The sequence below is a fragment of the Oncorhynchus mykiss genome, chromosome 15 (genome assembly GCF_013265735.2).
Source record: "Oncorhynchus mykiss isolate Arlee chromosome 15, USDA_OmykA_1.1, whole genome shotgun sequence".
Taxonomy (NCBI): Eukaryota; Metazoa; Chordata; class Actinopteri; order Salmoniformes; family Salmonidae; genus Oncorhynchus; species Oncorhynchus mykiss.
Window position 1 is genome coordinate 6,988,995 of NC_048579.1, and position 13,650 is coordinate 7,002,644.

The following is a 13,650-nucleotide window of genomic DNA, read 5'->3' on the forward strand; positions in this document are numbered from 1 at the left end:
TGTACTGGTTGAGATGGTCCCCATCACCATCTGTCTCGTACTGGTTGAGATGGTCCCAGTCACCACCAGTCTTGTACTGGATGAGATGGTGCCCCTCATTAAACAGCAACTGGCGTAGCCTGGTAGTTGAGCTCTTTCAGGTAACCCTAGTTGGCAGGTGTAGCTGTGGCAAACGCTTAATACATCTGACCATATAGGCCCTATGCATCAAACAAAACACTTGGTTTCCATTGAGCTTGAGACGCTGTCAGCAGACTAGAAGGCGAACTGTAGCACACAACAGTGATCCCTGGAGTTCTACAGGAAGTATCCATAGAGATAGGTTCCTTCTGCTGCAGAATCTTCCTTTCGGAGCCGTGCAGCGTGCAAGGAGCTCATCCGTACAGATAAAAGCATTTGGCTCCAACAAGAGCCAGCTCAACAGACACCACTTACACACAGTGCAGTCTCTATGCAGAGGAGAACCCGAACAACTGGAGATTATCGTGGTTGCAGCTGCGATTGGACACCCTAGATCGTCAATTCCTGATGCTGCTGCGATTGGACACCCTAGAACGTCAATTCCTGATGCTGCTGCGATTGGACACCCTAGAACATCAATTCCTGATGCTGCTGCGATTGGACACCCTAGAACATCAATTCCTGATGTCCTACTGTACTATGTTGCCACATGAATTCCGTCAGTAACCATTCACGCAGTAAAATGCAGCTGCTAAGCATGTTAGTTCTGCTCTCCAAATATGTTTCTGTCACTTCAGGTAACAACATTTACAGTCATGTATTATTACTGCCTGTACCAGTAGATAGGCTACTCGGCTTTTACACTGCGAATCCCCCCCCTGTGCAAGGGACTATTATTGTGTACTGCAGGTTCAGCCCACCAGCTCCCAGCCCCCAGCCTCAGCTGTAAAGCCTTTATCCAGCAGCAGCAGTGTTAGGGCTATGACCCAGGAGACAGCCCGTCTCAGCCACAGCACTGACGTGTGGCAATAAAACAGACAGATCCTGCCACTCAGAGATACACGCATCAGCATAGCTTCCGCAGCGCAGAAAGAACAATGAACGCACGCAATCACAGAGGACATCTGCTGTAGCTTCGGGGTGACTCTCCCACTGAGCTAGATCAATCACTGTGGTTTTACAATCAAAAAAAAAACGTCCTGAAGGACGGAGTCATCAAATCAAATTGTATTTGTCACATGCTTCGTAAACAACAGGTGAAACTAACAGTGAAATGCTGACTTCCCAACGACGCAGAGAAAGAAAATAGAGAAATAATATAAAGGTAATAACATGTAATAATAAAAGTAATAATAAATACAAGATGAGTAATGATAACTAGGCTTTATACACAGGGTACCAGTACTAATGATAACTAGGCTATATACACAGGGTACCAGTACTAATGATAACTAGGCTATATGCACAGGGTACCAGTACTAATGATAACTAGGCTATATACACAGGGTACCAGTACTAATGATAACTAGGCTATATACACAGGGTACCAGTACTAAATGATAACTAGGCTATATACACAGGGTACCAGTACTAATGATAACTAGGCTATATACACAGGGTACCAGTACTAATGATAACTAGGCTATATACACAGGGTACCAGTACTAATGATAACTAGGCTATATGCACAGGGTACCAGTACTAATGATAACTAGGCTATATACACAGGGTACCAGTACTGAGTAATGATAACTAGGCTATATACACAGAGTACCAGTACTGAGTAATGATTACTAGGCTATATACACAGGGTACCAGTACTGAGTAATGATAACTAGGCTATACACACAGAGTACCAGTACTGAGTAATGATAACTAGGCTATATACACAGAGTACCAGTACTGAGTAATGATTACTAGGCTATATACACAGGGTACCAGTACTGATAACTAGGCTATACACACAGAGTACCAGTACTGAGTAATGATTACTAGGCTATATACACAGAGTACCAGTACTGAGTACTGATAACTAGGCTATACACACAGAGTACCAGTACTGAGTAATGATTACTAGGCTATATACACAGGGTACCAGTACTGAGTCGATGTGCAGGGGTACGAGGTAATTGAGGAGGATATGCAAATATAACTAGGAATAAAGTAACTAGGCTACAGGATGGATAATCCATCTTCACAGTGGAGGTGTCATAATACCCATAATACCTAGCGGTCAAATAGGGAAATGGTTCCAATCATTTTTCCACCATTCCCTTTTCCCATAGCGAATTTTAGAAACACTTAAAATAAAAGCTGTGTTTCATGTAGGTTTACCCTGGCGTGACGTTTTGACAACCGGGTAAATCTCTCTAGGACAAAGACTACTTTTATCAATATAATCGTCCCTATTTACTCTCAGACTCAAAAAATGACTCATGCACTGCGCCTGGCTCACCACAGGAGTCGCTAGTGCACGATGAGACAAGGATATTCCTGTCGGACAAACCCTCCCTAACCCGGACGACACTGAGCCAATTGTGCGACGCCCCAAGGGCCTCCCGGTCACGGCCGGCTGCGACAGAGCCTGGGCTCGAACCCAGAATCTCTGGTGGCACAGCTAGCACTGCGATGCAGTACCTTAGAGCACTGTGCCACCCAGGAGATTGATGAATCCAGAGATTCTTACATTTGCCTCGATTCGGCAGTCTAGTCCAGATCATCATGGCATTTGTAGTTCTTTATGATAGCCACATTAGCAGCTAATTAGCATTTCATTTTGGGGGATAAATAGATAGATATAAATAGAAATGTCCTAAATGTATTTACACAGTTAGCAAAACCTCACACCAGGGTAAGCCTATTTTATTTGAAGAGTTTCTAAAATCCTCTATGGGAAAAATGAATGGTGGAAAATGAATGATATTACCCATTTCCCTGTTTGACCGCTAGGTTTTATGGGTATTATGACTCATACTGTGGTACTTTATAAATAGTAGCAGAAGCATATGTGATGATGCAACAAAAAAAAAGCTAGGGCAAAAAGGGGTCTATGCAAATAGTGAAATAGTTAACCAAAAAGCTACCTGGACTAACTATTTATCAGTCTTATGTCTTGGGGGTTAGAAGCTGTTCAGGGTCCTGTTGGTTCCAGACTTGGTACCGCTTGCCGTGCAGTAGCAGAGAGAACAGTTTATGACTTGGGAGGCTGGAGTCTTTGAAAACATGTTGGGTCATCCTGGGAGAGTTAGTATGTGTGTGTGTGTGTGTGTGTGTGTGTGTGTGTGTGTGGTGTGTGTGTGTGTGTGTGTGTATTTGTTGTTGCTTCTCTGTAATACTACAAGCAACCTAATTTATTGGGACACTGTGTTAACGAACCTCCAGACGAGCTTCAATACCATACAACTATTCTTCCGTGGCCACAAACTGCTCTTAAATGCAAGTAAAACTAAATGCATGCTCTTCAACCGATCGCTGCCCGCACCTGCCCCGAGCCGTCCAGCATCACTACTCTGGATGTTTCTGACTTACAATATATGGACAACTACAAATACCGAGGTGTCTGGTTAGACTGTAAACTCTCCTTCCAGACTCACATTAAGCATCTCCAATCCAAAATTAAATCTAGAATCGGCTTCCTATTTCGCAACAAAGCATCCTTCACTCATGCTGCCAAACATACCCTCGTAAAACTGACCATCCTACCGATCCTCGACTTCGGTGATGTCATCTATAAAATAGCCTCCAACACTCTACTCAACAAACTGGATGCAGTCTATCACAGTGCCATCTGTTTTGTCACCAAAGCCCCGTATATTACCCACCACTGCAACCTGTATGCTCTCGTTGGCTGGCCATCGCTTCATATTCGTCGCCAAACCCACTGGCTCCAGGTCATCTACAAGTCTCTGCTAGGTAAAGCCCCGCCTTATCTCAGCTCACTGGTCACCATAGCAGCACCCACCCATAGCAGGCGCTCCAGAAGGTGTATCTCACTGGTCACCCCCAAAGCCAATTCCTCCTTTGGCCGCCTTTCCTTCCAGTTTTCTGCTGCCAATGACTGGAACGAACTGCAAAAATCACTGAAGCTGGAAACCCATATCTCCCTCACTAGCTTTAAGCACCAGCTGTCAGAGCAGCTCACAGAGCACTGCACGTGTACATAGCCCATTTGTAAACAGCCCATCCAACTACCTCATCCCCATACTGTATTAATGTATTTATCTTGCTCCTTTGCACTCCAGTATCTCTACTTGCACAGTCATCTTCTGCACATCTACCATTCCTGTGTCGAATTGCTATATTGTAATTACTTCGCCATCATGGCCTATTTTTTGCCTTACCTCCCTTATCTTACCTAATTTGTACTCAATGTATATATATATATTTTTTTAAATATTATTATTGACTACATGTTTGTTTACTCCATGTGTAACTCTGTGTTGTTGTTTGTGTCGAACTGCTTTGCTTTATCTTGGCCAGGTCGCAGTTGTAAATGAGAACCTGTTCTCAACTAGCCTACCTGGCTAAATAAAGGTCAAATGTAAAATGCAAATTATGAAGTTAGGTTCCCAATCTGGGCTAGCTAAAGCTACCTCATAGCTAGCCGCCAAGCCATTTAATGCCATCAATCAAGTTAGTTAGACAAGCTAGCTGCTCTATCTTAGCTGGCATGCTTGGTAGACTTTAGAAAAGCAAGCACGCAAGTAATTACTAAGTGCAATTTGTTCTTAACTCTTGCCTAGTTAAATAAAGGTAAAAAAAAAATGGATCACCAACCAGTAAGATTTCCAGCTCTCACAGACCTGTTATTTTTTCTTTAAGGAGCCCTCCTGTTCTCCACTCATTACCTGTATTAACTGCACCTGTTTGAACTCGTTACCCGTATAAAAGACAACTGTCCACACTCAATCAAACAGACACCAACCTCTCCACAATGGCCAAGACCAGAGAGCTGTGTAAGGACATCAGGGATAAAATTGTAGACCTGCACAAGGCTGGGATGGGCTACAGGACTATAGGCAAGCAGCTTGGTGAGAAGGCAACCACTGTTGGCGCAATTATTAGAAAATGGAAGAAGTTCAAGATGACGGTCAATCACCCTAGGTCTGGGGCTCCATGCAAGATCCATGCAGCAGTAAAATAACAATAGCGAGACTATATACAGGGGGGTACTGATACTGAGTACTCACCGGTTAGTTAGGTAATATTTACATGTAGGTAGAGTTAAAGTGACTATGCATAGATGATAACAACAGAGAGTAGAGGTGTAAAAGCGGGGGGGCAATAAAAATAGTCTGGGTAGCCATTTGATTAGGTGTTCAGGAGTCTTATGGATTGGGGGTAGAAGCTGTTTAGAAGCCTCTTGGACCTAGACTTGGGCCTCCAGTACCGCTTGACGTGCGGTAGCAGAGAGAACAGTCTATGACTAGGGTGGCTGGAGTCTTTGACAATTTTTAGGGTCTTCCTCTGACACCGCCTGGTATAGAGGTCCTGGATGGCAGGAAGTCCGGTCCCAGTGTTGTACTGGGCCATTTGCACTACCCTCTGTAGTGCCTTGCAGTCGGAGGCCAAGCAGTTGCCATACCGGGCAGTGATGCAAGCAGTAAGGATGTTCTTGATGGTGCATCTGTAGAACCTTTTGAGGATCTGAGGACCCATGCCAAATCTTTTCAGTCTCCTGAGGGGGAATAGGCTTTGTCGTGCCCTCTTCACGACTGTCTTGGTGCGCTTGGACCATGTTAGTTTGTTGGTGATGTGGACACTAAGGAACTTTGAAGCTCTCAACCTGCTCCACTGCAGCCCTGTCGATGACAATGGAGGCGTGCTCTCTGAACCAACTATATTAATTTGGCGACAGGTTGAAAAGCATTAAACATTTATGGCAATTTAGCAAGCTAGCTTGCTGTTTGGCAACCAACTTTAAGGTGTATTACCACTACCAACTGGACTGGAGAGTGGACCTCAGTTCATCTTTCAATCACCCACGTGGGTATATACTCCTAAAAACCAATGAGGAGATGGAAGAGGCGGGACTTGCAGCCCATCAAGCATCACAAACAGAAGCAAGTTCTTTTTTACATGATGAGCACACTGCTCATGTCACTTAAAATAGAACTTGGTTCTATTTGTGAAGCTCAATGCACTGCAAGTCCCGCCTCTCAAATCTCCTCATTGGTTTTTAGGAGCATATACCCACGTGGGTGATTGATAGATGAACTGAGGTCCACTCTCCACTCGGTTGTAGTAATGCAGCTGACCCCATATCAAGTCCAAAGAAGAAAAAGAAGCCTGAAGGAAGGAGGAGAGATGACGAGAAACAAATCTGGTTTACCGTTTTAACTGTGGATTCATTGTCTGAGTAGAGGACCTTGTGCATTTCAGGTAAAATAACAACCCAATGTTTATATACCAGGACAAATTAGACAGCAACAGCAAGCTAGCTAAATTGCCATGAATGTTTAATGCATTTCGACCTGTCCAAAAAAAATGTATATAATTGGTTCAGAGTTTGTTTTGATATTTCAACATGCATGTCCTGATCATGTCTGGTGTGGGGGGGGGACAAAGTCAGTGCAGGCACATGTGCGGTCTGGTCAGCATGTTAGCCTCTGGCTACACAGAAGCTCATTAATGCGCGCGAGCAGTGTGGGCGCAATGACTGAATAACATGTATGTGTAAAAAAAAGAAATTGCAATGCAAGCGTGATTTTGTCCACCCACACCAGACGCGATCAGACCAGATTAAAATATCAAAACTAACTCTTAACCAACTATATTCATTTGGGGACAAGTCAAAAAGCATTAAACATGCGGCAAAACCCAGCTGATTAATCAAATTACATTCTAAACTGAAGATCATGATTAGGTGATTATTGGAGTCAGGTGTGTTAGCTGGGGCAAAACAGTGACACCAATCAGACCCTGGAGGACTGGAATCAATCTGGGTTTGGGGTTTTGCTTGCATGCATCACCCAACCTGGCATTACAGGAAGGATACTGGGAGGCTGAGGACAACATCAGGGCCAGCAAACCAACTGCATAATCTGGCATCCCCGTCATCAAATCATATAGCTCCAGTGGGGTGTTAGAAGCACCAGTCGCTGTCATAAACGGGCACACTCCGTTGTGAAGGAACTCTCCGAGCTGGTTTAATCAACATCAATGTCTTTGTTTTGTTCATTTACCTAATTGTTATGTCTACTTAAATGTTTTCTCTTTATGGCTCCCGACTGGGGTAGAAATCTAAGGCACTGCATCTCCGTGTTAGAGGCGTCACTGCAGACACCCTGGTTCGACTCCATGCTGTAACACAACCGGCCGTGATTGAGAGTCCCACAGGGCGGCACACAATTGGTCCAGCTTCGGTGTGGGCAGTCATTGTATATAATAATGTGTTCCTAACTGACTTGCCTAGTTAAATAAAGGTTAAATGAAGAAAACAAAATATTGTAGGCCTATACTGCAATTCAGTTTGTAGCCAACAAATGAAACAATAAATCCTGCGCATGTGTATATACATATATACAGTATATGTAATGTAGCGTAACATTAAAACGATGCAGTTATATCGTGATAAATGCGTTTACAATCAAAGATAATTCAGTCAATGTATTATTCATTTTCATTCGGATATTTTCAACCGATTTAACTAACAACATTCACGAACCAGCTCACGTTGCATTGCACGAACGACATTTCCTTCACTGTAATTGTAACATAGCGTATGGTTCAAAATCATAAACGAACAGCCTAAGAGACACACATGAACAGTCAGATTTACCTTTCTTCAGGCTTCCATGCAGATCTCTGTTCCGAACTCAACTGGTTTGTGATGGTGCGAAGGCATGGCAAATTCTTTCCGATGCCATGTTATGTTTAGCACTTTTAATATAGCTCTCTCGGAGCCTACAAGTCCGATTTTACCGTGCAAAGGGGAACCGTAGTTCTAAACTGCATTGCACAGAATGATAAATCCACCCCACATAACGCGCAAATTGACAGCGGTGTGGGATGCAGCGAAATTGACGCTCGCTTATGGAAGTGATGGGGAGGTTACAGTAGGGCAGGGCACTTCGATCATTTGGGGATCGAACTACAGCTACATTCTTAAAGAGATAGGCCTATTCACATACACCCCCACCCTCCCAACACACACACCCGTTCATGAAATATATGTGAATTTGCTAATATCAATTTAACTCCCTGATCAACAGTGACAATGTTTGGTGTTGCTGAAAAAAACATGGTTAGAACAGTGGTCCTGTGACTCAGATGGTGTTAGGGGGGGGGGGGGGGATGGCCTACCAGGTGGTTTAGACTAGGGTGGGCAATTCCAGTCCTCGGGGGCCTGATACAGTTTTGGGCTGACCCACGCTCAAGCAATAAATAGGCTAATATTGCTTGAGATTTGAGGTTGCATGGCTCCCCAAGCCAGTCCACCAGGCCTATTAAAATTAAAATATGCTTCTGGGAAGATTTATCCCCCACAGCCGTCCTTCCTGCATGTTCTGGTTCAATGTAGTAGAAACTGTTATTATTGAGATTATTATATTGGCAGGTTATGACATGACAGTATGGCCATCAAATACAATGATTTAAGCCACATGACAGGGGATGTTGCATTTTGTGGTCTGGATGCTGACTTGTTTTGTTGAATAAACTCAACAAAGCCAAAAAGCTTACTTGATTAATGGTTAAAGCTTAATTAAAATCAATCTCAGCAGTTTGGTTTCCCCCGTTGACATCCATTTTATTGTTGCTTAGACCGTTTCCAGGAAACTGTACATGCATAACGCTTTCGCGCTCCGCTCCAACTGGTCCAAACGAGTGTCCGTAGTAGCAATCATGGCAGTGTTGTTAGGACTATTCACAGGATTTTGTTTTACAGTGATTTGTGTTATAGTGCGGCTTCTGATTGTGATTCGTTCTGGATCAAAATGTAAACCTGGAGAGAAAGGTCCCGTCTGCGTGCTTATCGTTGCTGGATCAGGTATCAACATTTTAAAAGTAACGTTAGTTAGCTAACTGGCTAAGCTAGCAGCAGGTACTGAAGCGTCCGAGACAATCCTTTGCTTTTTGGGGCATTTATGAATATTTTATCAATTACTAGGCTTTACTCTTTACTTTACACTTAATTGGCATTTCTTGCTGCCTTTATGCTAGTTATTAAACTACAGAGTAATAACAAATAATCGCGTTGTAATAATCTAGCTACTATTAGGGCTGACGTCACCAATAACAAACATGACGTGGCGGGTAAAATGAGGAAGAGATCAGCTCCTTTAAATCTAAATATATTTTTTATAGTCTGTAACATTATAATGCGCAGTCAGTGTTTTTTTTTTTTTGTCAAAACATCACGTTTTGACTTTCTTTAGAAACACTATTTTGCTTGTCTTCGAGTAATTGTAAATTGCACCATTATACGGATGATACTGTTTTGTTCTCTAAATTAGAGCCCTCTCTGTGAAACTCGCCATTTGTGAACTGCAGCATGCTTTCGATTCCATACGAAACTTGCTTGTTGACATTAAAACAACGTTTGTTATCCAAGTCTCATAGTATGGACCCCACTGACTTGCATAATGTAGCCTATAGGATAGCTTGAGTGGAGCACAAATTGATTGATGCATATAGATAAAAATAGATAGATAGGTAAACTAACTAAAACACGGATTAACCTTGGTTTCTTATTTAGAATAGTCCTGTTTGACTTTTGACAACAGGACGAAGATTGTACAGGCGACACTCCTGCCAGTCCTAGATTATGGTGATATAATATGTCTCCTCTGTTTTGGGCCAAACTGCTTTTAGTTCTAGTGCTGCTCATTCCTTCAGGGTATATTACAGCTGGACATCCTGGTTAATTAGGTCCATTTAAGAATTTAATACCGGTTCATTGTGAAATGTACTTGTAAAATCTAAGAATTATACTTTGTATATACTTTGTTTTAAACTGTTTGGATTGTTGTAACACAGAGCACCATTGGGAAAGGAGACCCAGGGGATAATATTAGTGCTTGCTTCTATTGACCATGTAGCCTATGTTACATCTATGCATTCATTGTGTTTTTTTTCTTCAGGGGGACACACCACTGAGATCCTGCGACTGATGGAGAGTCTCTCTCAGTCCTACAGCCCAAGACACTATATAATCGCAGACACAGACAAGATGAGCGAAGACAAAATACGCACCTTTGAAAACTCAAAGAAAGACACTGGTTCAAAAGGCCAGGTAGGCCTTACAGCCTCTTGCACATTTAAGTAGCATAGTTGTTGAGTAGCCGATTTCAGACACTGTCATCAACTGCCCTTCAAAATAAGGAAAACATGGACAAATGAAGGTCTCAAGATCCCTGTTTCTTACTGCATTGTTACCGTTTGTTGAAATATGAATTCCTCTCTGTAATAGAATGTCTTACATAACATTTTTGAGTTTTAATTATCTTTATAAGTCCTATTCAAATGAACATTTTATGTTGCTAAAATTCTCATTGAGATGAGATTCTGATCTGTAGTGTAAATCGAGTTCTCAGTGCAAGTCCTGTCCTCACCCCTAGATGGCGTCAACTCCCTTTTCTTTCTTTCTTTGGTGTAACAAAACTTCCCATCACTAGGCTACTTGCCATTGGGATAGATTTCTCTCTGTATATAGTCAGAATTGCTTGTGGTACCTGTCCCTGCTGTAACTTGTATATTTTAGCCTACTTTGTCCATTCGATGTACCTGTGAGATTTAAGCTAGACGTCTCCATTTTATCACTTCCTTCCCTGTCAGTTTACCATCCAGCGGATCCCTCGAAGCCGTGAGGTGCGGCAATCCTGGAGTTCCTCTGTGATCTCCACTCTAAACGCTCTGCTCTACGCCGTTCCTCTGGTGTTCAGGCTCAGGCCAGACATGGTAGGCTGAATCATAATATATCATCTAGCCTTGTTAGGCCAGACATGGTAGGTTGAATCATAATATATCATCTAGCCTTTTTAGGCCAGACATGGTAGGTTGAATCATAATATATCATCTAGCCTTGTTAGGCCAGACATGGTAGGCTGAATCATAATATATCATCTAGCCTTGTTAGGCCAGACATGGTAGGCTGAATCATAATATATCATCTAGCCTTGTTAGGCCAGACATGGTAGGCTGAATCATAATATATCATCTAGCCTTGTTAGGCCAGACATGGTAGGCTGAATCATAATATATCATCTAGCCTTGTTAGGCCAGACATGGTAGGCTGAATCATAATATATCATCTAGCCTTGTTAGGCCAGACATGGTAGCTTGAATCATAATATATCATCTAGCCTTGTTAGGCCAGACACGGTAGGTTGAATCATAATATATAATATAGCCTTGTTAGGCCAGACATGGTAGGTTGAATCATAATATATCATCTAGCCTTGTTAGGCCAGACATGGTAGGCTGAATCATAATATATCGTCTAGCCTTGTTAGGCCAGACATGGTAGGCTGAATCATAATATATCATCTAGCCTTGTTAGGCCAGGCATGGTAGGCTGAATCATAATATATAATCTAGCCTTGTTAGGCCAGACATGGTAGGCTGAATCATAATAAATCATCTAGCTTTGTTAGGCCAGACATGGTACTGTTGTCTGTGTACTGTACACTGCTTTATCCCATTTAGTCTCTGACAGTGCTTGCTTAAAAGCCCTTAACCAACAACGCAGTTCAATAAATAGTTAAGAAAATATTTACCAAATAAACTAAAGTAACACAAAATAACGAGTTTATATACAGGAGGTACCGGTACCGAGTCAATGTGCCGGGGTACAGGTTAGTAATGAGGTTATATACAGGAGGTACCAGTACCGAGTCAATGTGCCGGGGTACAGGTTAGTAATGAGGTTATATACAGGAGGTACCAGTACCGAGTCAATGTGCCGGGGGTACAGGTGAGTAATGAGGTTATATACAGGAGGTACCGGTACCGAGTCAATGTGCCGGGGTACAGGTGAGTAATGAGGTTATATACAGGAGGTACCAGTACCGAGTCAATGTGCCGGGGGTACAGGTGAGTAATGAGGTTATATACAGGAGGTACCGGTACCGAGTCAATGTGCCGGGGGTACAGGTTAGTAATGAGGTTATATACAGGAGGGACCGGTACTGAGTCAATGTGCTGGGGTACAGGTTAGTCGAGGTAATTTTGAGGGCTTGTGAGTGTCATGCTATATGAACATGTGCTCATCTCTCTGTGTCTCTCTCTCTGTGTTGTTTCAGGTGCTGTGTAACGGCCCTGGGACCTGCGTCCCTCTGTGCGCGGCAGGACTTCTCCTGGGCCTCCTGGGATTGAAGAGAGTCCTGCTCGTCTACGTTGAGAGCATCTGCAGAGTGGAGAGCCTATCCCTGTCCGGGAAGATCCTCTATCACATCTCGGACTACTTCTTTGTGCAGTGGTCCACCTTGAAAGACAAATACCCCAAATCAATTTACCTCGGAAGGATAGTCTGACTGAATAGACTATCTGGGGGGGGAGGGGGGGGTTTACTGATACTATTTCATCATGTTACAAACGGGAAAACTTTGCTCTGATAGATCATGTTTAATAGTTTGCCTGCTTGATGGACTGTGATGTACATTTTTCTACAAACTACAATGTGAATACTTTGGAACATCGAGCCCTATACATAATCTATAGATAATCTATAGATAATCTATACATAATCTATACAAACTACAATGTGAATACTTTGGAACATCGAGCCCTATACATAATCTATAGATAATCTATACATAAACTGTAGATAATCTATAGATAATCATACATAATCTATACATAAACTGTAGATAATCTATACATAATCTATACATAATTTATAGATAATCTATACATACACTGTAGATAAACTATAGATAATCTATACATAAACTGTAGATAATCTATAGATAATCTATACATAATAACTATGTAAAGCTCTTTTGGACCACTTCAATGTGTTATGAAATGGTGCTTTTATTACATGGTGCTGTGTACAGTGTAAAGAAATACTAAATGGTATTATTCATACCTGATATGTAGCTACAGTAGATCTGACTTGAGTGAGGTGTTGTTGTCACTACCATTGTGAATAAATTACATTACCTAAACTTTCTGGTTTTGGATTCAACCCGATAAAGATAATCAGAGAGAACACCCAAAAACAATATGCTGAAGACATGACGCTGAAACCAGCTGTAGTGCTGTCTAGTGGTATGGTAGGATGGTGTTGTCCTGTCTAGTGGTATGACGGGATGGTGTAGTGCTGTCTAGTGGTATGACGGGATGGTGTTGTCCTGTCTAGTGGTATGACGGGATGGTGTTGTCCTGTCTAGTGGTATGACAGGATGGTGTTGTCCTGTCTAGTGGTATGACAGGATGGTGTAGTGCTGTCTAGTGGTATGACGGGATGGTGTTGTCCTGTCTAGTGGTATGACAGGATGGTGTAGTGCTGTCTAGTGGTATGACGGGATGGTGTTGTCCTGTCTAGTGGTATGACAGGATGGTGTAGTGCTGTCTAGTGGTATGACGGGATGGTGTAGTGCTGTCTAGTGGTATGACGGGATGGTGTAGTGCTGTCTAGTGGTATGACGGGATGGTGTTGTCCTGTCTAGTGGTATGACGGGATGGTGTTGTCCTGTCTAGTGGTATGACAGGATGGTGTTGTCCTGTCTAGTGGTATGACGGGAT

At 42.6% G+C, this 13,650-nt stretch overlaps 2 protein-coding genes across 2 annotated transcripts in view; one reads left to right on the plus strand and one right to left on the minus strand.

Annotated features, from left to right (window-relative positions):
- LOC110489535 (TLC domain-containing protein 4-B) overlaps positions 1-8,031 on the minus strand; it is a 29,539-nt gene extending 21,508 nt beyond the window's left edge. The window contains exon 1 of the mRNA XM_036945687.1: positions 7,742-8,031. The gene's annotated coding sequence lies outside the window, so the exon portion shown is untranslated. The remainder of the gene's footprint in view (positions 1-7,741) is intronic.
- A 733-nt stretch (positions 8,032-8,764) lies between these two features.
- On the plus strand, positions 8,765-13,070 carry alg14 (ALG14 UDP-N-acetylglucosaminyltransferase subunit). Its single transcript, XM_021562257.2, has 4 exons — positions 8,765-8,950; positions 10,044-10,195; positions 10,738-10,860; positions 12,204-13,070. The coding sequence occupies exons 1-4, from the start codon at positions 8,806-8,808 to the stop codon at positions 12,432-12,434; spliced, it is 651 nt and encodes a 216-aa protein (XP_021417932.2). The 5' UTR covers positions 8,765-8,805; the 3' UTR covers positions 12,435-13,070.
- The last annotated feature ends 580 nt before the right edge of the window (positions 13,071-13,650 follow it).